This window comes from Protopterus annectens, chromosome 1.part2 (genome assembly GCF_019279795.1).
Source record: "Protopterus annectens isolate FY-2018-M chromosome 1.part2, PAN1.0, whole genome shotgun sequence".
In the NCBI taxonomy this organism is placed as follows: Eukaryota; Metazoa; Chordata; order Ceratodontiformes; family Protopteridae; genus Protopterus; species Protopterus annectens.
The window spans coordinates 954,547,533-954,572,815 of record NC_056727.1 but is presented as its reverse complement, the minus strand read 5'-3'; the positions used below and the strand labels follow the sequence as shown (position 1 = coordinate 954,572,815).

The 25,283-nt window shown below is 46.1% G+C and overlaps 1 protein-coding gene across 1 annotated transcript in view; it reads right to left on the bottom strand.

The window, feature by feature from the left end:
* LOC122792184 (microtubule-actin cross-linking factor 1-like) overlaps positions 1 to 25,283 on the bottom strand; it is a gene marked incomplete in the record, with an annotated part of 3,579,694 nt that overhangs the window by 780,938 nt on the left and 2,773,473 nt on the right. Inside the window, 1 exon segment of the mRNA XM_044059907.1 lies at positions 3,554 to 3,760. Coding sequence (XP_043915842.1) covers positions 3,554 to 3,760 — 207 coding nt within the window.

Genomic DNA, 25,283 nt, shown 5'->3' with positions numbered 1-25,283 from the left:
CGCAAAAGAGATATCCTCAGAGGGGGCTCTAGGAGACCCTTCTGACTCAGCCAAGTCAGTGTCAGATGTCAAAGACTCCTGTGGGGAGTCCAAGTGCTTCCTCTTGCACAGTCTCTCTTCCTGGGTACCTCCTCAGTGGGGGGATCTGGGGAGGTCTCAGAAGAGCAGGGGGTGCCCTGTGGGGCTTCTTGAGGCTCACGGTCTCTACGCTTGGGAGGACCGGTAGAAACAGGAGCGGACACAGGCGCTTGAGGGGAGGAGGAAGCCAGACCTCATGCTGCTGATGTCTTTGGAGACAGGACTCTCCTCATGGCATCGAACGCACCATGGCTCCAACGAGAAGAGGTAGACGGATCCGAAGGGACCGTCCGATCCTCCTGCACCGAGGCCATGGGCTCTGTGCCCGAGGTAGGAGCCGAGCACATTCGAGCTGAAGCCCCGAGAGGAAGAGTCGGCACCAACAAATCGGTACGACTATCCTTCCTGGACCAGACGGGAGAGTGTCGGCTCCTAGAGTCCCCGGTCGGTGCCGAGGACGTCCGAGTATATGGAACCGATAACACCGGTGCAAGTCTCGGCTCCACAGGCTTGACAACTTTCAGGTTGGGCTCCTTCGGCTCCGAAAGTCCAGTACGGCTCAGAGGAAGAGTAGTCAAGTCCGATTTAATGTTCTTCGGCTCAGACAATAATTTAGCAAGGCCTGGTGCCCCGTAAAAGCTTCTGCACTAGCCGGTCCATATCCATATCTGAGGCACTGACAGAAGACCTCGAGGAGTGCACCAAAGGTGCTGACTGGAGCAGAGAAGATGAGGGAATCTCAGAGACCAGCTCCAAAGCTGTGAGCTGGCTCTGAACAGAAGGGACACTCGGTTCAGAGGACAGTGGAACAGATGACCCTACACCCTCCATTTTTTTAGTCTTTTTGGATGCTTTTGAATCACCTGAGGATTTGGAAGATTTTGAGGATCTACTAGCACCATCCTGGTCACCCAGCGCTTCTGAGAAAGGGTGCTGAAGTAAACCCGTCTACTAATTTTCTCCTTCTCTCCAAAAGTACCCTGGAGGAGAAGGAGTGACATATACTGCAAGAGTCTTGGAGGTGTTTAGCTCCCAGACAATAAACACATTGAATATGCCCGTCAGTGACAAACATTTTTTGTCCACAATCCGGACATTTTTTAAAGCCAGATTTTGGATGAGGTTTCTCTTTCTCATCAGACATTTCTATTATCAGATTAAACAATTTTAAAGAATTAAACAACACATTTAGAAATATCTACCAAAGTACACCTAAGAATGAGGTTAAATACAAGGCCAACTCTTAGGCCCAACACTATAGAAAAACAGAAGCCAACACAGGGCACTAATCTAAAACTAAGTCGAAGTCTAAAACTTTAGAGATTTTATATATATATATAGATATATATATATATATATATATATATAGATATAGATATATATATATATATATATATATATATATCTATATCTATATATATATATATATATATATCTATATCTATATATATATATATATATATATATATATATATATATCTATATATACACACACACACACACTATCCTGTCAAGAAAAAAAGTTTTTAAATTTGCAAATAGAAGAATCTATTGATTAATAATGGTCCGAGCTATCTGGAACACCGAGATCTGTGCCGTGGCAAACTAGATCTGAGGTAATTCCAGCAGTGCATCATGGGATAAGGGGCTTGGCCTTGAGCTACTGGGAAACCTTGAGCTTTGCTATAGGCCATGTCAGAGCCGAGGATCGACTCCGAACCCATCAGTGAGAATAAACGGCGAGATTTAACAACTTCACATCAACAGTTCTCTATGATAGCCAACCTGAGTTAAAAAAAAAAAAAAAAACAAACTCCAAACTGGAAATATGAACTCATTTAGTTCTAAGATTTGGAGGGTAACTACCATCCCTAGCAACCAAGATTTTCAGTAAGGCTTTCTGTAGTCTTAAGACGTGGAAAAATATTACTAATTGGGAATGCTGCGTCAATTATTGCTATTTCAAGTGTTACACAAACTTTTAATGATTCCTGAGCTCACCTAGGGCTTGTATAAAAAGTCTGACATTTTGATAAGCTAGTTTATATGTAGATCTAAAAGTGAAATCACTAAAGGGAAAAACTGTCTTCATCAAGCTGAAGCCCACAAGTGACTGCATGTCACGAAGGGAATGTCATATGTTTATGAAAGCAACCATCTTACCCCACATCAGTACAAGACAGAGACTAATCTAAAAACGTTTTCAGTTAAGGCAGTGACTCAAGTTTCATCCTTTAAAAGGATGACGGACTCACAAAATTTTAAGACAGAAATGAAAATATTTGAGATAGTGGGCAATATTTCACTTCATGACAGTGACTGCAAACACACACATGACTACAAAATAATAAACAGTACATCGTTATAAAACTGCAAAAAAACAAAACAGAACATGAGTATGCAGACAGGACATGGCAAGGAGATTAAGCATGAGCTAATCATTTTTTAGATGATCAATGAAACAGCATTAAAAGCTGGTTTCATGGTAGACACAGATGGAGTCCTGACCTACATTTGATTAGTGACCTTAGAAGTGAGCTAGCTGGGAAAGGAATGATGAGCCACAGCCTGCACACCTCTATCAGGGGTGTGTGTGTGTGTGTGTGTGTGTGTGTGTGTGTGTTTCCCTGGATGGGCTTTCTGCTTTGCTAATAAATGCAAGTGGAAACAAAAGATGGATGGAAGTATCTGCCTACAAAGAGGTAGGGTTACTGGGTAGTGTTAAATGCAGAAGTGGGTGACAAGCTTTCACAAGGTCCCATCATCATGCACCTAACCCCTTGAAAACTTGCTGACATGTAGAGAATAGTATGGCTTTAAAAAACTGCCTGATGGCTGCTAGATGCCTTTGCTGTGCTCTTGCTCCATAAAAGGAAACTAACAGGTGTTAGTGGCTGTTGTGGGGGCCTGGCTGCTGGCAGGTATAGAGGGGGAAAACAAGCTATGACTAAACTTAAAAAATCACTGGTGAACATTAATCTTGCAGCACAAAATGTTATGCAGATAAGTAACACCTAGACTCGTACTACCAACCCACTTTGTTAATATATTTTGCCCTCCTCACCTTAATGCATACACAACTTTCCAATACCTATTTGTCTTTTAATGCAGCTGTCATTTCTGGGCAATTCTAGCCCACATAACCTAATTCAGTCTAAAATCTCCCTAAAGTTTTAAATTCCTATGCCACACCCAAGATAATAAAACCTAGGCATAACCAACTGCATCTGCACCATATGAAAAAAATAACAGCTAGTACTGTGAATGCACCCATGCATGACACAAAATGATTGTGTTACTATGACGGTGAAGAGAAGCATGCATATGCTCAATTCCATGGTGATCAGCAGTGAACCAAAGCCCCAAGAAGGCATCTTAAAGTCAGGTCAGCCTCTGGTCAGGCCATTAACCATGATGATGACTGCTCTAGGAAGAGGCCAGGAGATAGTTATGGCATGCAGTCTGTTATGGTTACCTGTTGTGATCTTTGTATAGCTGCATCAATCTGTTCCACTCTCTGCGCCACAATATCACTGACTGATTTGTACCTGGTATTGGCTTCTGAAACCAGCCTATCTAGTCCTTCACGAGCTCTCCATGGTACCAGCTCCAGCAGAGCAGTGCTGACTTCATTGATGGTGTCCAAAACCAGACGGTGCTCCATCACCTCATTTTTCAACTCCTTAAAAAAAAAAAAAAAAAGAGAGAGAGAGAGAGAGACCAAAGAAAGAGTTAAAAAGAAAATGGAGGTAAGGAACATCTGGGATACAATAAAAGGTCAACAAAAGTCAAAACATTCAAAAGCTTTAAGACTGAGTAGGGTATGATAATGCTATCAAAATCAAATGTAATAAGAGCCGGCTAATACGTAACTGGGGTTACACCTCTGACAACAGCAGGTTAATGTTGACAGTGGCACAGTCACTTTAAGTTTGCACTGTTCTATAATGCACATGTAAAATTAATGCAGATCCATAAAAAAGTTACATACTCACTATAACATGACAATCATATAAGCAAGTCCAACCTCATAAAAACTGGGATTACAGCTCTCAATGTTTAGTCTGCTTGGCAAGAAGCCCTTCTCCTTTTACCTATAATGCTCTGCCAACAAGTGTCCTCTCCAGAACTCTGTTGAGCCCTGCAATGGCAATGCAGAACCAACCATTAACTGAATGAATTACATTAGATTCATAATGTTGCAGTATTCTTGGTGTGGGATTTCCTGCCTTCAGAAGACTCGTACGTTGGCTCCTATACAAAAGCTTCAGCTTGGCTGTTGTAGCTGCGTGGGATGTCACATGTAGGGCCATAAACCAGGGACCTTAAGTATGACGTCTGCATGCACTACCCTCAGAACTTGAAGCTAAGCAGGCAAAGTAGATGGCCCAACAGGATAGGCTGCCAAAGGTACCAAGAATAAGGCTCTGTGAATCTGTGAATCTTCTGTAATGGAGAGAGGCATCAGGGATCAGTTAGACTGGTAGAGTCTGTCGGGGGGAATGGTGGGTGGGAAGGAATACTGCAACATGGAAGAGAAGGACATCTATGGTTATGGTAAGATTTTACACAACTATTCTATGTCCTTATATTCCTATGTTGCAGTATTCTTGGTGCGGGAGAGTACCACAGCTTAGTTTGATGAAAGGGTGGCGGATGCAGAAGATGATTCCACAAAGCCTTGTAGGATTGCCCTGGCAAATCCTGCACATGCGTTGGAGATTTGGTCCAATTTGTAATGTTTGGTGAAAGTGTGGACAGTGGACCATGTAGCTACTTCCAAAATGGAAGCTGTGTCCATGCCTTTTTGGAAGGCCGTGGAAGTGGCCACTGCTCTTGTGAAGTGTGCCTTAACCCCAACCGGACGGGGGGAGGGGTCCGTGGTGCGAGTAGCAGAAACAGATTGCCCTTCTAATCCAGGATGCAATGGTCTGTTTGCTGACTGCCTTGCCCAATGCCCTGGGATGGAAAGATACTAAGAGTTGTTTGGATTTCCTACAATCTTTAGTCTTGTAGAGGTAAAATTTCAGTTGCCTGCGGACATCTAGGGAGTGGAGTATCCTCTCTCCCTGGTTGGTGGGAGAGGGGAAAAAACTGGGTAGGTGAATGAATTGATTTAGAGATAAGTCACTGACTACCTTGGACATGAAGGAGGGGTTAGTACTCAGTGTGACCCTGTCCCTATGAAAGATGGTGTAAGGTGAGCATGCCATTAAGGCTTGTAGCTTGGAACGGTTGTTGCCATCAATCCCAGGAGTTGAAGGAATTGCTTTGCAGTAATTGTCTGGGAGAGCAAGACTTCCTGGAAATGGGAAGTTAGAAAAAGAACCTTGTCCTGTGGGAGAAAGGCTTTCATATGTTTCGTATTGATTCTGCAACTTGGGAATATCTTGTCCTTGTCTGGGTTCAGGGAGGACTTCTTGAGGTTTGGAGTGAACCCTAGACTTTGTAGAAGGGACATAGTGAAGTGTAGATGTCTTAAGAGGGAATCTTCGAACTGTGTTAGGATAAGGATGTCGTCCAGATACGGGGAAATCTGGATTCCTTGGATCCTGCAGAAGGCAAAGGCTGGAGCTAGGTATTCTGTAAACACTCTTGGGGCAGTGGATAAACCAAATGGCAAGGCCGTAAATTGGAAGTGCAATGATGGGCCAGAGAAACACAGGAAACTTCTGTGTGAGGCCCTGATGGGAATGTGCAGGTAAGCATCTTTTAGGTCCAAGGTGACCATGAAAGCATTTGAGGGTATGAGGGGATAAGAGAGTGGGAAGTGACAGCATTTTGAAGGAGGATACCTGCAGGTAAAGGTTTAGGAAGGAGAGATCCAAAATGGGTCTCCAGGGCCCGTCCTTTCGAGGGACCAGGAACAGAATAGAATCCCTTTCCTTCTTGTCCTGTGGGAACAGGCTCTATTGTGCCTTGCTGTTGCAGGGCTGACAGAATTTGTGGAAGGAGATGGCAGTGTTTTTGGAGGAAACGGAATGCCCTTCTTCCGGGGGGGGGGGGGTATGACTTTAGGATAGAAAGTATCCTTTTTGAATAATGGTTAATACCCATTGGTATGTGGTGATTTTTTGCCAGAAGGGGAAACAGTGGGTAAGGTGAGCTGAGAGGGGCAGATGGGCAAGGCAGTCACGCATTATTAGAACCTCCCCTGTCCTGAAAGGGTTGTCAAGGCTGAGGAGGTGGGCCAGTGGGTCTGGATGAGGAATGTCTTCTAGTTCCTCTTCTGGGTCTGGAGGAGGCGGCAGGAGAATGCGGGTTACGCCTAACAAAGGTAGTCTTAGCCGGGTAGATCCTATAAAATTTGGGTATAGGGGATACCAGGAGAGGTTTAATATCCTGTAATTCTTTCTTGCAGAATATTAAATAGGTCTGCAGATTTTCCAAAGAGGATGCTTTGATCCAGGGGGCATCCAAGATTTTGGACTTGAAGTCCTCTGGCAGATTCTGTAGTCTAAGCCAGGAATATCTTCTAAGGACAGATGCTGATGCTGCAGAGCGAGCAGAAGCTTCTGCAGCATCGTAGCTGCATCTTATGTAGTGTATAGCCACTTGTAGTGCTAAAGATAATTTGAAGGAGGAATTGAAGCCAGCATAGAGGTGGCTTGGGATACTAAGTCCAGGGCATACTTGGTCATGTGAGTTTGATAGTTAATGGCTCTGAAGGCCAAGGTGGAGGAAGTGTACACCTTCTTGCCTATCCTATCCATGGATTTGCTATCTTTATCCGTGGGCAATAGAGAGGCAGAAGGTAACAACCTAGATCATGGGCAGTGGCAATCACTGCTGGGTCTGCTAAGGGTGGCTTTATGAGGAATTTTTGTTTCTCTGGCACCTTGTAGAAGCGATCAGGGCGCTTAGGTTCAGGAGGCTGCGAGTCAGGTGCTCTAGAGGCTGCAGTAAAGGCATCCAAGTATACAGGAAGAAAGTACAGTTGTGTACACTTACCAAAAATGTAGATGTTAGAGTGTATTCACTGTTGCAGTCATTACATTAAGGTAATTTGCTGGCAGGTTGCCCTCAGTTGGCCTGAATATCAAAGTCTGGGTCCTGCGTCAGTTGCTGTCTCCTCTTCCCTGACGTCAGGTCGTCAGGGGTATAAAAAGTACAGTTGTGTACACTTACCATAAATGTAGATGTTCGAGTGTATTCACTGTTGCAATCATTACATTTGGGTTATCCTGCTGGCAGGTTGCCCACAGTCGGCCTGAATTCCAAAGTCTTGGGTCCTACGTCAGTTGCTGTCGCCTCTTCCCTGACGTCAGGTCGTCAGGGGTATAAAAGGTGCAGCCGAAGCCATTTTATTTAGTTTTTCTTGCCCCAGATGTCAGGTACCCCCAAAAGGGTAGGCTAAAATTAGGTAAATAAAACATACATGCACCAAAATAATTTTTTTACCTTCCTCTATAAGCAAATACACCATCGAGGTTGTATAGATTAGAGAAGTAAAGATAAGTTCCAGCAAAAATAAGGGGGATGGCAGGTGGGTAACCCGGACTGCAACAGTGAATACACTCGAACATCTACATTTATGGCAAGTGTACACAACTGTACTATGTTCTTCGTGTTTCACTGTTGCAGTCATTACATTTGGGTAGAGTCCCAAAGCTATGGTTAGGGGGATGGAGCTAAACAGCATTAGGAGCGGCTATGAGGCCCTGCAGAACTGCAGTGGCAAAGCCTGCCCTGGATTTAGAGTAAAGAGGCAGATTGTAATGCTTTGTAAAGGTATGCACTGAACTCCAAGTAGCAGCCTCCAAAATGTCTTTGGTTGGTACTCCCCTGCGAAATTGCAGAAGTGGCTGCAGCTCTGGTTGAATGTGGCCTAATGCCCTTAGGCACTGGTTTACCACATTGTGAGTAGCAGAAACGAATGCAGTGACCTATTCACTTTAAAATAGTCTGCTTGGAGATGGCCTTTCCTTGTGATGCTGTGGTATATGCCACTAGTAACTGTTCTGTCTTTCTGAAAACTTTAGTTTTGTCCAAGTAGAATCTAAGTTGTCTGTGTACGTCCAAAGAATGCAGAATTTTCTCCCCCTTGTTCTGTGGACTTGGATAAAAAGTTGGCAAATGAATTGTTTGGTTAAGGGCTACACTGGATACCACCTTAGGCATAAATCTAGGGTTTGTTCTCAGAGAGACCCTGTCTGGATAGCAAATGTTAAAGGGTTCCACAGCCATGACAGCATGTAGCTCTGAAACTCGTCTTGCAGAAGTTATTGCTAGGAGCAGAGCTGTTTTCCAAGATAAAAAACTTTATGTCTGCAGTAGCAGCTGGCTCAAAAGGAGGTAAGGTGAGTTTTTCCAAGACATAATTGAGGTCCCATGCAGGTGTTGGTGTTCTCCTTGGAGGCCTTAAGTTTTTGGCTCCTCTTAGGTACTGCCTTAGTAAAGAATGAGAAAATAGTGGTGGCTCTGTATTGTAATGAGCCGAAATGGCAGAGGCATGGATTTTAATTGATGAAAAAGATAGGCCTTTGTCCAGCATCTCAGTTAAATACTGCAAAATCTGAGGAATATTTGGGACAGCTGTATCAGTTCCTTCAGCTTGGTTCCAAGCACAAAATCTCTTCCATTTCCCAGCATAGGATTTTCTAGTACTAGGCCTTCTGGCTTCTAAAATGACATCCATCACAGCTTTACTGAGAGGTGTGGTTTGTATGGCTACATTATCTGCCATGCTGCCAGGTTTAGAGTCCTGAGATGGCTGTGCAGAATCTGATTGTTTTGTTGGGACAGTAGATGAGGTATATGAGGTAGGTCCAGGCTGGGCATTGGGACAAGTTCCTTAGGATCGGATACCAGTACTGGCGTGGCCAGTCTGGGGCAATAAGAATCATTTTTGGTCTCTCCTGCCTGACCTTTAGGAGTACTTTGGGGAGAAGAGGCAGTGGAGGAAAGGCATATACTGATAGGTTTGTCCAGTTGAAAGATAAGACTTCCAACTTTCCAAGCTTGTCTGTGATAAGTCCTTGTGCAGACTCTTCTTAGTTGATTGTTTTGAGGGGAGGCAAATAGATCTATGTCCGGGTGTCCCCATTTCATTGTTATCATGCTGAAGACTTGTGGATCCAGGTGCCACTCGTGGGGATCCATGAGGTTTCTGCTTAGTTCGTCTGCCAGAATATTTTCTTTTCTTGGCAGGAACTGTGCCTGCAGATGAACCTGGTAAGTCAATGTTGTGTCCCATAAAGTCATGGCTAGTCTGCATAGGGGGTAAGAATGAGTTCCCCCCCTGCTTGTTTATGTACTACATGACCGTGGTGTTGTCTGTCTTTATCAGTAGTTGTCCCAGATGAAGTAGGTTCTTGAAGGCTGTCAGGGCATTTTGAACAGCTAGAATCTCTTTTTGATTGATATGTAGATGCTTTTGGTTTGTGGACCAGGTGCCCTGAATGCCTCTTCCTGCCATATGTGCCCCCCAGGCGTAATCTGATGCATCTATTGTTAGGCTCTGCCTGGCTGGGTGTAGTGTGAATGGCTGTCCCTTGTTTTGTTGACAAGCCTTTGCCCACCATCGAAATTCCTGTTGCAAGCAGGGTATTAGAATAATCATTGTTTCCAGACTGCGGCAATGTTGTGTCCAGACACTTTTTAAGTACCACTGAATTTTCCTCATAAGCAGTCTTGCATATGGAATTAGTAAGATGCAGGATGCCATGAAGCCCAAAGCCTGTAGAATTTTTCTTGCAGATAACTGGGCCTTTGTTGCCATTTCCTTGAAATAGGTAGTCAGTTGCCTTTGTTTGTCTGGAGTGAGATAAGCCATCTGGGCAGTTGTATTTAAGCTTGCACCCAGGAATATTATCTCTTGAGAGGGTACTAGTTTTGATTTCTTTTTGTAGACTGTGTACCCTAAGGCAAGTTAATAGTCTTATCACAAAAGTCAGATGCTGTAGTAGAATGTCCTTGTTCTCTGCTTGTATGAGGCAGTCATCCAAATAAGGATATATTTGTATTCCTCTTTGTCTGCAGTAAGCAATTACTGGTGCCAGGCACTTTGTGAAGACCCTGGGTGCAGTAGATAAGCCAAAGGGCAGTGTAGAGAATTGGTAATGGTTTGAGCCAGCCTTGAATCTGAGGTATCCGCTGCATGATTGTCTGATTGGGACATGCAGGTATGCCTCTTTTAGGTCTAAAGTCACGAGCCAAGCCTTGCTGCCCAGCATGGGCAGAAGCTGCTGTAAGGTCAACATCTTGAATTTTGGTATATCGAGGTAAGTGTTGAGAATACATAGGTCCAGTATTGGTCTTCATGCTTTGTCCTTTCTGGGCACCAAGAACAGTCTTGAGTAAAATTCTTGTCCCTGCTCTTGCTGTGGCACTTGTTGAATTACCCTCATGTCCATGAGAGCAGCGACTTGTTTCTGAGCCTCTGCCCATTGATTTTTTGGAAGGTCTGGCCAACCATTTGAAATTGTCTGCTTTGAAATAACCTTTCCCTCTGATCCTGCAGCAAATGCCACCAGTAGCTACTCAGACTTTCTTAGAGATTTGGTCCTGTTTAAGTAGAATCTTAGTTGTCTGTGTTCGTCCAAGGAATGCAGAATCCGCTCCCCTTTATTCTGCGGATTTGGGTAAAAAGTTGGCAGATGAAAAGTTTGGTTAAGAGCCACACTGGGTACCACCTTAGGTATAAAGGAAGGATTGGTCCTCAGGGACACCATGTCCGGGAAGAATGTAATAAAAGGCTCCACAGCCATGAGGGCCTGTAGTTCTGAAACCCTACTAGCTGAAGTGATTGCCAGAAGGAAAGCTGTTTTCCAAGATAAAAATTTTATATCCGCAGTAGCTGCTGGTTCACATGGAGGCAGGGTGAGCTTTTCCAACACAAAATTGAGGTCCCATGCAGGAGTTGGTGATCTTCTGGTAGGCCTTAAATTTTTAGCCCCTCTAAGACACTGTTTTAGCAGAGGGTGAGAAAAGATGGGAGGCTGTGTGCTGTAATGAGCCGAGATGGCAGAGGAATGGATTTTTTATTGATGAAAAAGATAGGCCCTTGTCAAGCATCTCAGTCAAGTATTGTAAAATCTGAGGAATATTTGGCTTTGCTGTGTCAGTCCCTTGTGCTTGGTTCCAAGCACAGAATCTCTTCCATTTATCAGCATAAGAGTTTCTAGTACTAGGCCTTCTGGCTTCCTAAATGACATCCATCACAGATTTACTGAGAGGAGTTGTTTGAATAATTACAAGATCAACCGTGCTGCCAGGTTCAGAGTTTGGAGCTGTTTGTGCAGAATTTGATTGTTCTGCTGAGATAGTAGATGAGGTTTTTGAGGAAAGCACCAATGAGGGAGTTAAGACTTATTCCTTAGAATTGAGTACCAGTGCTGGCGAGGCCAGTCCGGGGCAATTAGGATAATTTTTGTTTTTTCCTGTCTGACCTTTAGTAAGACCTTGGGAAGAAGAGGCAGAAGAGGAAAGGCATAGACTGATAGGTTCTTCCAACTGAAGGATAGGGCATTCACTTTCCATGCTTGTCTGTGTTAAGTCCTTCTGCAGAATTTGTCCAGTTGATAATTTTGGGAAGAGGCAAGTAGATCTATGTCCGGTCTCCCCCATTTCTCTGTTATTATGCTGAAGACTTGTGGATCCAGTTTCCACTCATGAGGGCCCCTAAGATTTCTGCTTAGGTTGTCTGCCAGAGTATTTTATTTTCCTGGCAGGAAGTGAGCTTGAAGATGTACTTGGTAAGTCAAGGCTGTGCCCCACAATGTCATGGCTAGTCTCCAAAGGGGGTAGGAATGTGTACACCCCTACTTGTTTATGTACCACATAACCGTGGTGTTGTCTGTCTTTATCAGTAGTTGTCCTGGATGAACTAAGTCCTTGAAGGCTGTCAGGGCATTTTGAACAGCTAACATCTCTTTCTGATTGATATGCAGATGCATTTGTTTTGGGGTCCATATGCCCTGAAAGCATCTCCCCCGCCAGGTGGGCCCCCCAAGCATAGTTTGATGCATCTGTAGTTAGGGTTTGGCTGGCAGGGGGTAGAGTGAAAGACTGCCCCATGTTCTGGTGACATGACTCTGCCCACCAGAGAAAAGTACAGTTTTGTACCTACCATAAATGTAGATGTCCGAACAGAATAGCATCTGCAGTCATAACAAATGGGTTGTCCTGTCGTCAGGCAGCCCTTCGGTCGGCCGGATTCCAAAGTCTGGGTCCGGCTTCGGCTGATGTCGCACTTCACCCGACGTCATCTCTGCTGGTCTTCGGGTATAAAGGCATCAGCCGACGCCATTTTCCTCAGTGTTTCTTGCCCCAGATGCCAGTTGCCCTCTTGGAAAGCTAAATTTTGGATAAATGCCAATGTTTCCAAAAAAAGTAGAAGGCAAACACAAAAAATAAGCAGGTATGTACATATATACAAACAAATACACCATAAGAGACTCCCCGCCAGCTAGCTATTAGGAGGGTAAATACCCTAGGAGTACCACAGAGGGGAAGGAGGGTGGGTAATCCTGACTGCAGATGCTATCCTGTTCGGACATCTACATTTATGGTAGGTACAAAACTGTACTATGTCCTTCAAGGATGCATCTGCAGTCATAACAAATGGGTAGAATACCATAGGCAAACTAGGGGTGGAGGAAGAAAAATTATGGTGTAGTTAGGATCCCTTGCAGTATAGCAGTGGCAAACCCTGCTCGGGATCTAGAGTATAGAGGTAAATTATAATGCTTGGCAAATGTATGCACGGAGGTCCAAGTAGCCGCCTCAATAATGTCCTTGGTTGCCACTCCTCGTAAGAAAGCTGTGGTAGTGGCTGTAGCCCTTGTAGAATGAGGTCTTATGTTCTGTGGAATTGGTTTTCCATGGTAGGAGTAACAGAATCTTATGCAATTTCCTATCCATTTGGAGATTGTCTGTTTGGAAATTGCTTTTCCTTCCCTTCCTGTTGCATAGGCTACTAAAAGCTGGTCAGTTTTTCTGTTACCTTTGGTTCTGTCCAGGTAGTAGCGTAACTGCCTATGTACATCCAAGGTATGCAGCAGTCTTTCCCCCCTGTTCTGTGGATTGGGAAAGAAGGTAGGTAGGTGGATTGCCTGGTTTAAAGACACTCTGGATACCACCTTAGGCATAAATGTAGGATTAGTTCTCATGGACACTCTATCTTGATGGAAGATTAGGAAGGGTTACACTGCCATTAAGGCCTGTAGTTCCGAAACCCTCCTTGCTGAAGTAATTGCCAGTAGGAAAGCAGTTTTCCATGATAGGTGTTACAGATCTGCTGTTGCTGCTGGTTCAAACGGAGGGAGTGTCAACTTTTCTAGCACAAAGTTCAAGTCCCACGCTGGTAATGGTGGTTTCCTAGGAGGTTTTACATTCTTGATCCCTCTGAGGAACTGCCTGAGTAGAGGATGCGAAAAGACAGGTGGATCGAAGCTGTATTCTGCTGAAATAGCTGATGCATGTATCTTGATGGAGGAATAGGACAGGCCTGTATGTAGAAGCTCTGCCAAGTACTCCAGGATGTTAGCAATATCTATGTTCGACACATCTTTTCCTCTTTCAGTACTCCAAATGACAAACCTTTTCCATTTTCCTGCATAGTTCCTTCTTGTTGAAGGTCTGCGGGCTTCAAGGATAATGTCTTTAACCATTTGGGATAGGTCTGGGTTAGTTGCTGCTATGTGATGTTCCAGTCAGTCAGTTGCAAGATTTTTAGGTTTGGATGCATGATGTTGTAGTTGTTCTGAGTTAACATCAAAGGCATCAGGGGTATTGACCACATTCTCCCCCGAGACATGCTCCTCAGCAATGGGTACCAGTGTTGTCTTGGCCAATTCGGAGCTATCAGGATTATCCTTGGACGTTCCTCTTTGATTTTCAGTAGTACCTTGTGCATCAAGGGAAGAGGTGGAAATGCATATGCTGTCAGGCCTTTCCAACTGAAGGATAGAGAGTCCACCTTCCATGCAAGTGGGTGGTATGTCCTTGTGCAGAATTTTTTGAGCTGGTGATTGAGTGGAGATGCGAATAGGTCTATTTGTGGCATTCCCCATTTCTTTGTGATGGCCTTGAAGATGTCCGGGTGTAGCATCCATTCGTGAGCATCCGAGGTGGTTCTGCTTAACATGTCTGCTAGGGTGTTCTCTTTTCCCGGCACAAATATTGCCTGTAACTGGATGTTGTAGCTCAGAGCCAGATTCCAAAGGTCCAGAGTCATTCTGCATAGGGGGTATGAATGAGTGCCTCCCTGTTTGTTGATGTACCACATGACTGTGGTGTTGTCTGTCCTTATCATTAAATGGCCTTCTTTGAGGAATGGTCTGAATTTCTGGATTGCTAGTTTTACTGCCAGCATTTCTTTTTGGTTTATGTGCAGGTGCAGCTGGTCTTGAGTCCACAATCCTTGTATGCATTTGTCCAACATGTGCGCCCCCAGCCTAGGTCTGAGGCGTCCGTTGTGATGGTTTGGCTTGCTTGAAAGTTGTGGAAGGGTAAGCCTGGGTTTGACTGGCATGCTTGAGCCCACCATAGGAACTCCTGTTTTAGGCATGGGATTAGTGGGATTTCGGTTTCTAAGCTGTGCCTGTGTTGAGACCATAAATTCTTTAGGTACCACTGTAGCTTTCTCATATGCAGTCTGGCATGTGGGACCAAGATTATGCATGATGCCATGAAGCCCAAGGCCTGCAGTACTTTTCTTGCTGTTAGTTTGTTCTGCTTTGTTAATGCCAAGAAGTAAAGAGGGAGTTCTTTTTGTTTTTCTGCAGTTAGGAATGCCATTTGTTTTACTGTGTCCAATTCCGCACCCAAGAATGTTCTTGTTTGGGATGGTATCAGCCTTGACTTTTGTAAATTGACTGTGTATCCCAGGGCTTGTAGTAAGCAAATGACCCTTTGTAAATCTGTTGTCAGCTTGCTTTTGTTGTCTGCTTGTAACAGGCAGTCGTCCAGGCATAGATAAATTTGGATTCCCTGTAGTCTGCAGTGAGCGATTACTGATGCCAGGCATTTTGTGAATACTCTGGGCGCAGTAGATAAGCCAAAGGGCAATGCTGAGAATTGATAATGCTCTGATCCTGCAAGAAATCTGAGGTATCTTCTGCAATTTGGTCGTATGGGGACGTGCAGGTATGCCTCCTTGAGATCTAGAGTTACCAGCCAACACTCCTTGCCCAGCATGGGAAGAAGTTGCTGTAGGGTCAGCATTTTGAATTTTGGGACAATGATGTATGTGTTTAAGACGGACAGGTCGAGAATAGGTCTCCAACTTTTCTCTTTCTTGGTACTAGGAAGAGTCTGGAGTAGAATCCTTTGCCCTGTTCTGTTATTGGTACTCTTTCCACAGCTCTCATCTTTGCTAATTCCGCTATCTGCTGTAGAGCTTCTGTTTTTGATTTGGAGGTAGGTTTGGCATTCCTCTTTTACTGGTAAGGTGTGGAAGTGGAACCTGTAGCCTTGGTCTATGGTTTGCAAAATCCACTTGTCTTTGTGATATAGTGCCAATTTTTGAAAATAAGGCTAACTTTCCGCCTAAAGGTGCTGCTATTTGCTCCCTGGTAGGCGGTGTCAGAGCCAAGTCACTGTGATTGTCCTGTTGCAGTGGCAGTGGTTGTGTCTGTGCCTCGGTTATTGCCTTGCCACTGTCGTCCTCTATAGGCACCTCCTCTGGATTGATTTCTGCCTCTAGAGCGTCTATTCCTGCCTCCTTGGGATTTTGAGGAGTCTGGAAAGGACCAATTTTGGCAGGCCAGTTCCTGCTAAACCTTGGGGCTGAACCTGTAAGAAATCTTTAACTGTTTGTACAGATTTTGCCTTCTCTTCCATTTTCTTCATTACTTGCTGAGCAGGTGTACCAAATAGACTGGCCTTATCCATAGGAGCATCTAACAGCTTTGCTTTAACATGATCCGGTAAGACCTGTTCTTTCAACCATGCATGTCTTCTTATCACTGTGCCAGTCATGGCTGATCTAAATGAAGCCTCCAGTGCATCATAGCCACATTTTAAAGAATGGTTACTAACCTGTTGGATGTTATTCACCATTTCTAATACATATTTCTTATCTGAGGAGTCATCAGAGGACAGCTTTTTAGTTAACTGATCAAGCATAAACTCTTGGTATTGGATCATATGAAACTGACAGTTTAAAGCTCTAGCTGAGAGAGTAGCAGAGGTGTAAACTTTTTTCCCCATCTCTAAGGACCTGGATTCCCTTTCAGAAGGAATAGGGTTTTTTGCTGAGGTCGAGGCTACTGCCTTAGGCCCCTGGGATATAGTTTCAGGATCTGCAAGTGGGGCCTTGTATAGGTGGTGATAAGTGTCTGGCACCCTGTAAAATCTATCTGGTTTGGCAGGGGCTGGAGGTAAAGAATCAGGAGCAGTGCAAACATCATTAAATGCATCATCCACAACAGGCAGTACCGGAGGTATAGCTAAGGGCCTATGTTGTGGTAAGTGCAGAAATGTCCTAAGCCTTTTTCTTGAATCTGAGAAATCTTGTCCCTGCCATTGGAATTGTTCTCTCATGGCATGTAAGGTTTCCCCAAAGGAAAATTCCTCTGGTGGAGAGGCAGCTGGAATGGATTCTTCAGCATCGGAATCTTCATAAGTAGAAAAAGGAGCCTCTGGCTGGTCTGTAATGTCTGAGTCATCCGCAGAATCATCAGAGGACACTGGCTCGGGAGGCTCTGCTCTAGGTCTCTTTTCTTGGGGCTGAGAGGCCCTGTCTGGGTGAGATTGGGATCCCCTAATTAAGGATATTAAATCCTCTGCCAGAGTAAGCATTTGTGAACTAGAAGTGGGCCTGTGTGAGGGGGCTTAACAGGCACTGATTTAAAAGATTTGGCTGCTTTAGCCCTGGCAAAGGCCTTAATAGACATGGCTGCAGGAGGCCTAGCAGCACCACGTGCTGGGGTGCAGACATCCAAAGGGATGGTGTCTGATAAATCACTAGGAACCACAATTGTAGGCAAAATTTCTGAGGCCGATTCAACTAAGGTAGCAGGAGCCTCAGTAGTAGTCATGGATTCGCTGAAGATAGATCGGTTTTCTCGGTTTCGCCGAAACCGAGACACTCATGCTTGCTTAACCGTGGTTTCGCCGAAACCGCGGACCGCGAGTGTCGGTCTTTTCTTTGCGTTTTTAAACAATTTGGGTAGTCGGAGGATCCGACGGCATAATGTACGCAAAATCTGAGCCGAAAACTGTTCAGCAACTCCGACCGACGCCTAAGCGCTCGCCGGTTGAAGGAAGCACAGGCCGAACAGGCTGCTACGTCGTGGTCTGGGCCTAAGCAAGGCAGGCAGTAAGAGTGGAAATCTTTATGAGGTATTTGTTTCCCACAAGTTAAACAGTTATTGACTTTTTCTGACATCGGCTGAGGCAAGAAAGAGTCCCCAACGGGTACTTAGCTTTTAGAAGTCTTCGAAGTAGTATTCGGTAGTAGTAATCTCTGGATCTGACCGACCGGCACTTGCGAACAGCTTCTGCTTCGGGCGCCACGCGGCAAGAAAGACTGAGGAAAATGGCGTCGGCTGATGCCTTTATACCCGAAGACCAGCAGAGATGACGTCGGGTGAAGTGCGACATCAGCCGAAGCCGGACCCAGACTTTGGAATCCGGCCGACCGAAGGGCTGCCTGACGACAGGACAACCCATTTGTTATGACTGCAGATGCATCCTTGAAGGACATCTCCTGTTGTAGGCAGGGAATGAGAGGAATCATTGTTTCAAGACTGTGACAATGTTGACTCCATAAACTTTCTAGATACCACTGTAGTTTCCTCATATGCAGTCTTGCATATGGAATTAGTAGAATGCAGGATGCCATGAACCCCAAAGCCTGCAGAAATTGTCTTGCAGATAAGTGGGTTTTTGTTGCTATCTGTTTGAAGTAAATAGTCAGTTGTCTTTGTTTGTCTGGCGTAAGGAAAGCCATCTGGGCAGTTGTATTCAAGCTTGCACCCAGGAATGTAATCTTTTGAGAGGGTACTAGTTGTGATTTCTTTTCATTTATTGTGTACCCTAGGCATGTTAGAAGCCTTTTTACAAACTCCAGATGTTGAAGAAGAATGTCCTTGTTTTCTGCTTGAATGACATCGACAGGCTTCGGTGTCTGAGAAAGCTCTGTGGACGTGCTGGTCGTCGGATGTGCATCGGCCTCCACGAGGGAGGTCGATGGAGCCGACGGATCCACCGAGTGCTCAACTCTTACATCTGTAGTTGGCGGGGCATCCGGGTGTGAAGTGGCAGGCGATGAAGGCCTAGGCATCTTAGCCTTCTTACGCGGAGGTTCTTGGCCGGCCTCCGAAGCGGGATCCATCCTAACAGCCAGCTGTTTGAGGCATTGGTTTTCTAAGTAAAGGTTTCAAGCTGCCAGATGACTACATAAGGTCTTAGGCACAAAAGATTTACAAATAGGGCAGGCGTTATGGTCGTGTTCCCAGACTAAGCAGAAAACACATTTGTCATGGGCGTCCTTATGGGGAATTGGCACTTTCCCTTTTTCTCTGACATCAGCTGGAATTTCAACTCTGCATTTGCAGCTGGCTCAAAAGGAGGTAGAGTGAGTTTTTCCAATACCAAGTTAAAGTCCCAGGCTGGAGTAGGGGCTCTCCTGGGTGGTATTAAGTTTTTGGCCCCTCTGAGGAATGGGTTAAGCAGTGGATGAGAGAAGAGGGGTGGTTCTGTGTTGTAATGAGTTGAAATGGCTGGAACATGAATTTTGATGGAGGAAAAGCAAAGGCCCTTGTGAAGCATCTCAGTTAAGTATTGAAGAATCTGAGGTAAATTGGGCGCTGCTGTGCCCATCCATTGAGTTTGGTTCCAGGAAAGTACGGTTCTGTACACTTACCATAAATGTCGATGTTGAGTGTATTCACTGTTGCAGTCATTACATTTAGGTAATCTGCTGGCAGGTTGCCCTTAGTCAGCCTGATTAACAAAGTCTTGGGTCCTGCGTCGGGTGCTGTCCCTTCTTCCATGACGTCAGGTCATCAGGGGTATAAAACATGCAGCCGACGCCATTACATCAGGTTTTCTTGCCCCAGATGTCAGGTGACCCCCAAATGGGGAGCAAAAAATTTAAAACACAAAAATATACCTCCAACAAAAAGCAAATACACCAAAAGGGTTTTTAGACCTAGTAAAAGAAAGTAGAGGTATAGCCAGAAAAAAATAGGGGGCTGGAGGGAGGGCAACCAGGACTGCAACAGTGAATACGCTCAAACATCTACATTTATGGTAAGTGTACACAACTGTACTATGTTCTTCATGTTTCACTGTTGCAGTCATTACATTTGGGTAGATTCCCAAAGCTACGGTTGGGAGAAGGAAATTATACAGCATTAGGACCAGCTATAAGGCCCTGCAAGACAGCAGTGGCAAAGCCAGCTCTGGATTTAGAGAAAAGTGGTAAATGGTAATGTTTGGTGAAAAGTATGAACTGAGCTCCAGGTAGCAACTTCTAGAATATCCCTGGTAGGAACACCTCTGAGAAAGGCTGGTGAAGTAGATGCAGCCCTGGTGGAATGGGATCTGATCCCCTGGGGGATAGTTTTTCCATGGTGCTTATAGCAGAAACTAATACAATGGCTTATAGGTTCATAGGTTGGTACTAGCTATCGGCCCTAGGGCCTATACAAGCCTAGCCATAACAATTCCCTGGCTATTTCTTCCCATACTATTTACTTCCCTGGAACCCTGTCTAGCAGGGTGACTGACGTGATCCCTGGAGTGAATTTCCTTTCTCCCATCAAATCATCAAGGTTCCTTTTGAAGAGGGCCAAAGAAGTGCTCTGCTTGACATGTATGGGCAGTCTATTCCAGAGTCGGAGAGATAGGTTCCTGACCCAGAGACTCCCCAAACATGTTTTGTTTATTGTGATGACAAGATTGAGATCCCTGGAGTGTGTGGCTCTGAGGGATTGGGATTTCTTTAAGTGTAGCATGCCCAACATCTCTGGGCATGACATGGCCTTGTATGTTAAGCAGAGATTGCCTCGGAGTAGACAATATGCGACAGAGTATAGCTGGAGTTTTTTAAGGCGGTCAGCATAGGGCATCTGCTTTCGGCCTGTGATTCTTTTAGTGAGGTATTTCTGCATCCTTTCCAGTTGTTGCAGATGTCTTGAGAGGTACATACCAAATGGGGCGTTGTATTCTATAATGGGTCTAATGAGGGATGAGTACAGTGGGACAATGACCTCCTTCTTTCTGTGTGCCACATTGAAGGATTTTCTGACTGTTGTGGCGATGTGGTTATTGAAGGTGAGACCACTGTCCATCTGTGTCCCTAAGTCTCTTATCAGACTTTTGGTGTTTAGTGTAATGCCACCGATGTGATAATTCACTGGTACATGTTTTTTCCCAAAGGGGATAACTTTTAGTTATGTACTCACCATAACTTCAGATGTTTGGGATCCATCTCACCTACATTCTGACTGATGGGTTCGGAGCCGATCCCTCGGCTCCGACTCGGCACGCTTATGCTATAGAGCGAGGCCTCTAATTGGCTGAGCTATCTTTATCCCAGGATGCACCACCACTAATCCCCCAGATCTTGTTTGTCCGCATTCATGCACACATGCACAGCTTGTTTATATAACATTGTTAGATGTTTCAAGATGAAACGACAGGATTCGGACCTTCTGATATCCTCTGATCTCCAAGGAAGGGGGAAGGAGGGTGGGTTATTAGAATGAAGTAGATGGATCCCAAACATCTGAAGTTATGGTGAGTACATAACTAAAAGATGTTATGTGATCCTATCTCGCCTACATTCTGACTGATGGGACAGTGTCCCTAGCACCTAAATCCCGGGTGGCTCATTGGAAAACACTCCTGAGCACTGTGGAACCAAATGAAGCTCGTCCTCTAGATGCCACATCTAATTTGTAGTGAGAAATGAAGGTGTGCGGGAAGACCATGTAGCCGCAGCACAAATGTCACCAATAGCAAGCTTAGAATGAAATGCTACCAAAGTAGCCATAGCCCTTGTAGAATGAGCCTTGACAGAGGTGGTAAGCTGTTTGTTAGAATAAATATAAGCTTGAGTAATACAGTCCCTGATCCATTTGGCAATAGTGACCTTTGTGACAGCGTTGCCCAATTTGTTTTCTGCAAAGGATACAAACAACTGATCTGTTTTCCTTGATTGTTTGGTTCTATCTAAATAAAAACGTAACTGTCTGTGGACATCTAGTGTGTGGAAAATAAACTCCGCTTTATTGGAGTATTTTGGGAAAAAAAACTGGAAGCTCTAACGATTGTTGCAAGCATAAAGTAGAACAAACTTTAGGAACAAAAGAAGGATTTGGTCTGAGGGACAACCTGTCTGTATGAAAACCAAGCACGGGGTTTCACTGACAAAGCTTGAAGTTCTGAAACCCTTCTGGCTGAAGTAATCGCCACTAGAAAGGCTGTCTTCCATGATAGAAACTTTAGATCACAGGTAGCTGCCGGTTCAAAGGGGAAAGAAGTCAAGGCACGCAACACTATATCGAGATCCCATGGAGGTGCAGGATGAGAAATCGGAGGTCTTAATAGAGCAGCACCTTTCAAGAAGGTCTTACACAATCTGTTGCTCATTAAAGGTGGGTCTATGGATTCATGAAAATTAGAAATCGCTGCCAATTGTACTTTGATGGTAGAAAATGAAGAGCCTTGATTGAAAAGAGAGGTCAGGAATTTGAGTACTTCTGCCACGGGAGTAGAAATGGGGTCCAGGCCCCGGAGTTGAGCCCAAATAGCAAACCTTTTCCATTTGCTAGAATACAGTTTCTTCGTAGCAGACTTGTGGGCTGAAGATAATATGTGCACAACATCTAGATCCAGTGCATGTCCTGTCAATTTTAAGGTGTGTAGGGACTGGTGTAGTAGTCCCGACTGATGAATCAGTAGGTCTGGGGCCTGGTCCAGGAACCATGGACCTTCCAGAGCATGTTTCCGAAGATAGGGAAACCACACTTGACGAGGCCAGTAAGGAGCAATTAAGATCATCTTGCTCCCTAAGAGAGATGCCTTTTGAATCACCCTGGGGAGGAGAGGAACTGGAGGGAAGGCATAAAGCAGGCCGGTGGGCCAAGGATGGACTAATGCGTCCATGGGGATCTTCCCCGGAGCCGGGGTTAGGGAGAAAAATTCTTCGCACTTCGCATTCAGCGGAGTCGCGAAGAGGTCGCAACACGGAACTCCCCATTCGCTGAAAATCTGCCTTGTAACTGTCATATTCAGAGACCATTCGTGAGGAGAGAGGATGGTTCTGCTCAACCTGTCGGCTATGACATTGGACTTGCCCGGTATGTGAGTAGCCACTAGGAAGCGTTTGGTCGAGACTGCCCATTCCCAAACTCTCATCGCTTCTCTGCAAAGAGGATAGGATCTGGTCCCTCCCTGTTTGTTCAGGTACCAGACAACTGACATGTTGTCTGAGTGAACAGCAATTACGCCCTGAGGGAGATGATCGTGAAGGGCTTGAAGGGACAGGAGTACTGCCCTCATTTCTAGGATGTTGATGTGGAGAGGGGTCTCTTCCGGGTGCCATTTGCCTTGGACTGACCTGCCCAGGGAATGCCCCCCCCCCCCCCCCCGTCTGGGAGGCGTCCGTGGTCAAAGTGGCCGCCAGAGGAGGAAGAACAAAGGGTCGTCCCTGATCCAAATTGGAGGACACTAGCCACCAGCGAAGGTCCCGTTTGCAAGATTCTGTGATCCATATGAGATGATTGAGAGGGAGTTCCTGAAAGGACCACTGAGTTGAAAGAAGCCACTGGAGGATTCTCATGTGTAACCTTGCCAAGGGAACTAGCAGAACTGTGGCAGACATGGATCCCAATAGCTGTAGGACCATTCTGGCTGGGGCTTTGGACCTGGGGAGTAAGGCTCGAACCTGATTTTGAATGGTTTGAATTCTGTCTGCAGGTAGATAGACCCGCATCTGGTTTGAATCTATCTCTACCCCTATGAATCTTATTCTCTGAGATGGCCGCAACACAGACTTTGGCCAATTGAAGGTGATTCCAAGGGAACTGCCCAGTGATATTGTGGCTTGCAGGCTCCGTAGAAGTAGATGCTTGGAGGTGGCAGTTAGGAGCCAGTCGTCTAGGTACGGAAACACCTGGAATCCTAGACTTCTCAGGTGAGCAGTCACTACTGCCAAGCATTTGGTGAACACCCTGGGGGCTGAGGTGAGACCAAAGGGCAGCGTACGGAACTGAAAATGACTGCCTCCTAGGCTGAAGCGCAAGTGTCTCCTGGACGTTTGATGTATTCTGATATGATAATACGCGTCCTTGAGGTCTATGGAGCACATCCAAACACCTTTCTCCAACAATGGGAGAATGGTTTGTAGAGTGTCCATTCGGAACTTGGACTTCTTGACTGAACGGTTCAGGTTGCTTAGGTCCAAAATGGGCCTCAAGTCCCCGGTCTTTTTTGGCACCAAAAAGAATCTTGAGTAAGTCCCTAATCCGATCTGGTCTGCGGGGACCGGTTGGATGACTCCTTTGCAGCAGCTTTGAAATTTCTGAGGCTGCGGTATCCCGTTGACTGGGTGGCGGGTCCGGGATTTTCTTGGACTGGGGGGGGGGGGGCAAGAGAATGGGATGGAGTAACCTCTGGCGATAATTCGAAGCACCCATCGGTCCTGAGTGATCCCTTCCCAGGCCTTCAGGTGCTTCAACGACCCCGACTGGCTCCGGAGCAGCACAGTCGGGCAATCCCTCAGGGACTATGAAAAGCTGAAGAGCCACGAAAGGACTCGCGGTCTCCAGTGTTGCGAGGGCCTCTGCCGCCTCTGGGACGGCGTCTTCGATGAATTTCCCTCCTCTGCCTCTGGAGGGGAACCTTCCTGCTGAGAGGGTAAGACTTCTGAGATCACGGAACCACATCTTCCCTCCTCTTTAGCCTTGGGATAAGGCCGAAAGGGAGTGGAAAATCGTGCCCACGGCAGTCAGAGTCTTACCCTCCTGTTCACAGCGGTAAGTGTGTCTTTACCTTGGGTCCAAACAGGAGGACCCATCAAAGGCCGGCAAATGAAGACTTAAAGGCCTCCGCGAAATGACACAGGCGGAGCCAGGCTTGTCTCTGTAGAGCGATGCCTGTACCTGCCGCTCTACTCGCCCCTTCGGCCGCATACGAAGTGAGCCTCATGGACGAGTTCGAAATGGACGACATTGTAGCCAGCTGAGATCCAACCGTCTGGGCCAGCTCCTCAGGCAGGTTACCCAAGAGGGTATCGGATAGCTCCTTAATCAGATCCCTCTGAAATCTCGTAAAGTGCGTCAGGTAGTTCAAAGACCTCAGTGTAAAGGCCGCTGAACTAAGGGTGCGCTTACTGTACCGATCCATGCTCCTAGACTCCTTATTAGGAGGATGGACGGACGTAGAAGCCTCTGCTACATCTTGCTGGGTAGCAGATGCCACCACCATAGCATCTACAGCCACACCTTTCGTAAGGAACTCTCTATCCGGGGGCGCCGAGAGAAATTTGTTTGGACGAGCGGGCACCGGTTCCACAGAGTCTGGGTGTTCCCACGCCCTTCGACAGATCAAATCCAAGAGCTCGTCGAAGGGCGGAGACACCCAGGAGGCGGAGGGCTGAGCCCCGAAGGCCTTCAGGAACACGGACTCATCAGCAGAAGGAGGTTTGGACTGCCAGCCGCCTCGCTGTTTTAGGGCTTCTAGGATGTCTGCAAAGGAGACATCATCCGAGGACGACTTGGGGGACCCCTCTGCATCATCGAGATCAGTGTCAGATGTCAAAGACTCGTCAGGGGAGTCAACGTGCTTCCTCTTGCACGTTTTCTTCCTGGGAGGTTCCTCCGAAGAGGCTTCAGAAGGACCTCCAGGAGGGGGAGAAACCCCAGCGGGGGTAACCTGAGGCCCAGGGGCTCCGCTGTCTATGGACAGGGGGACTGCCAACGACCCAGTCTCCAAATGTAGGGAAGGAGCTGGGGAAACTGTGGAGGTAGCCAAGGAAGATTTGGCTAAAGCACTCCTCATAGCCCTGAAGGCGAGACCACCAGAATCCTGGGAGGGTCCCCCCTCCGTGGCCACGACAGTGGACGGTACCCCTGCCGCCGACGCACCAAGAGGGGGACTTGGGACCGAAAGCATCAATCCCGAAGCCACCCCCCCAGGGCCGGAGGAAGAAGTCCATGCACTGAACTCCGACCCAAGAGCCGGAGTAGGAGCAAGGGTCGGGCCCGACCCTAACACCTCCACTGGTTCCACCAGCACCTGCTCCA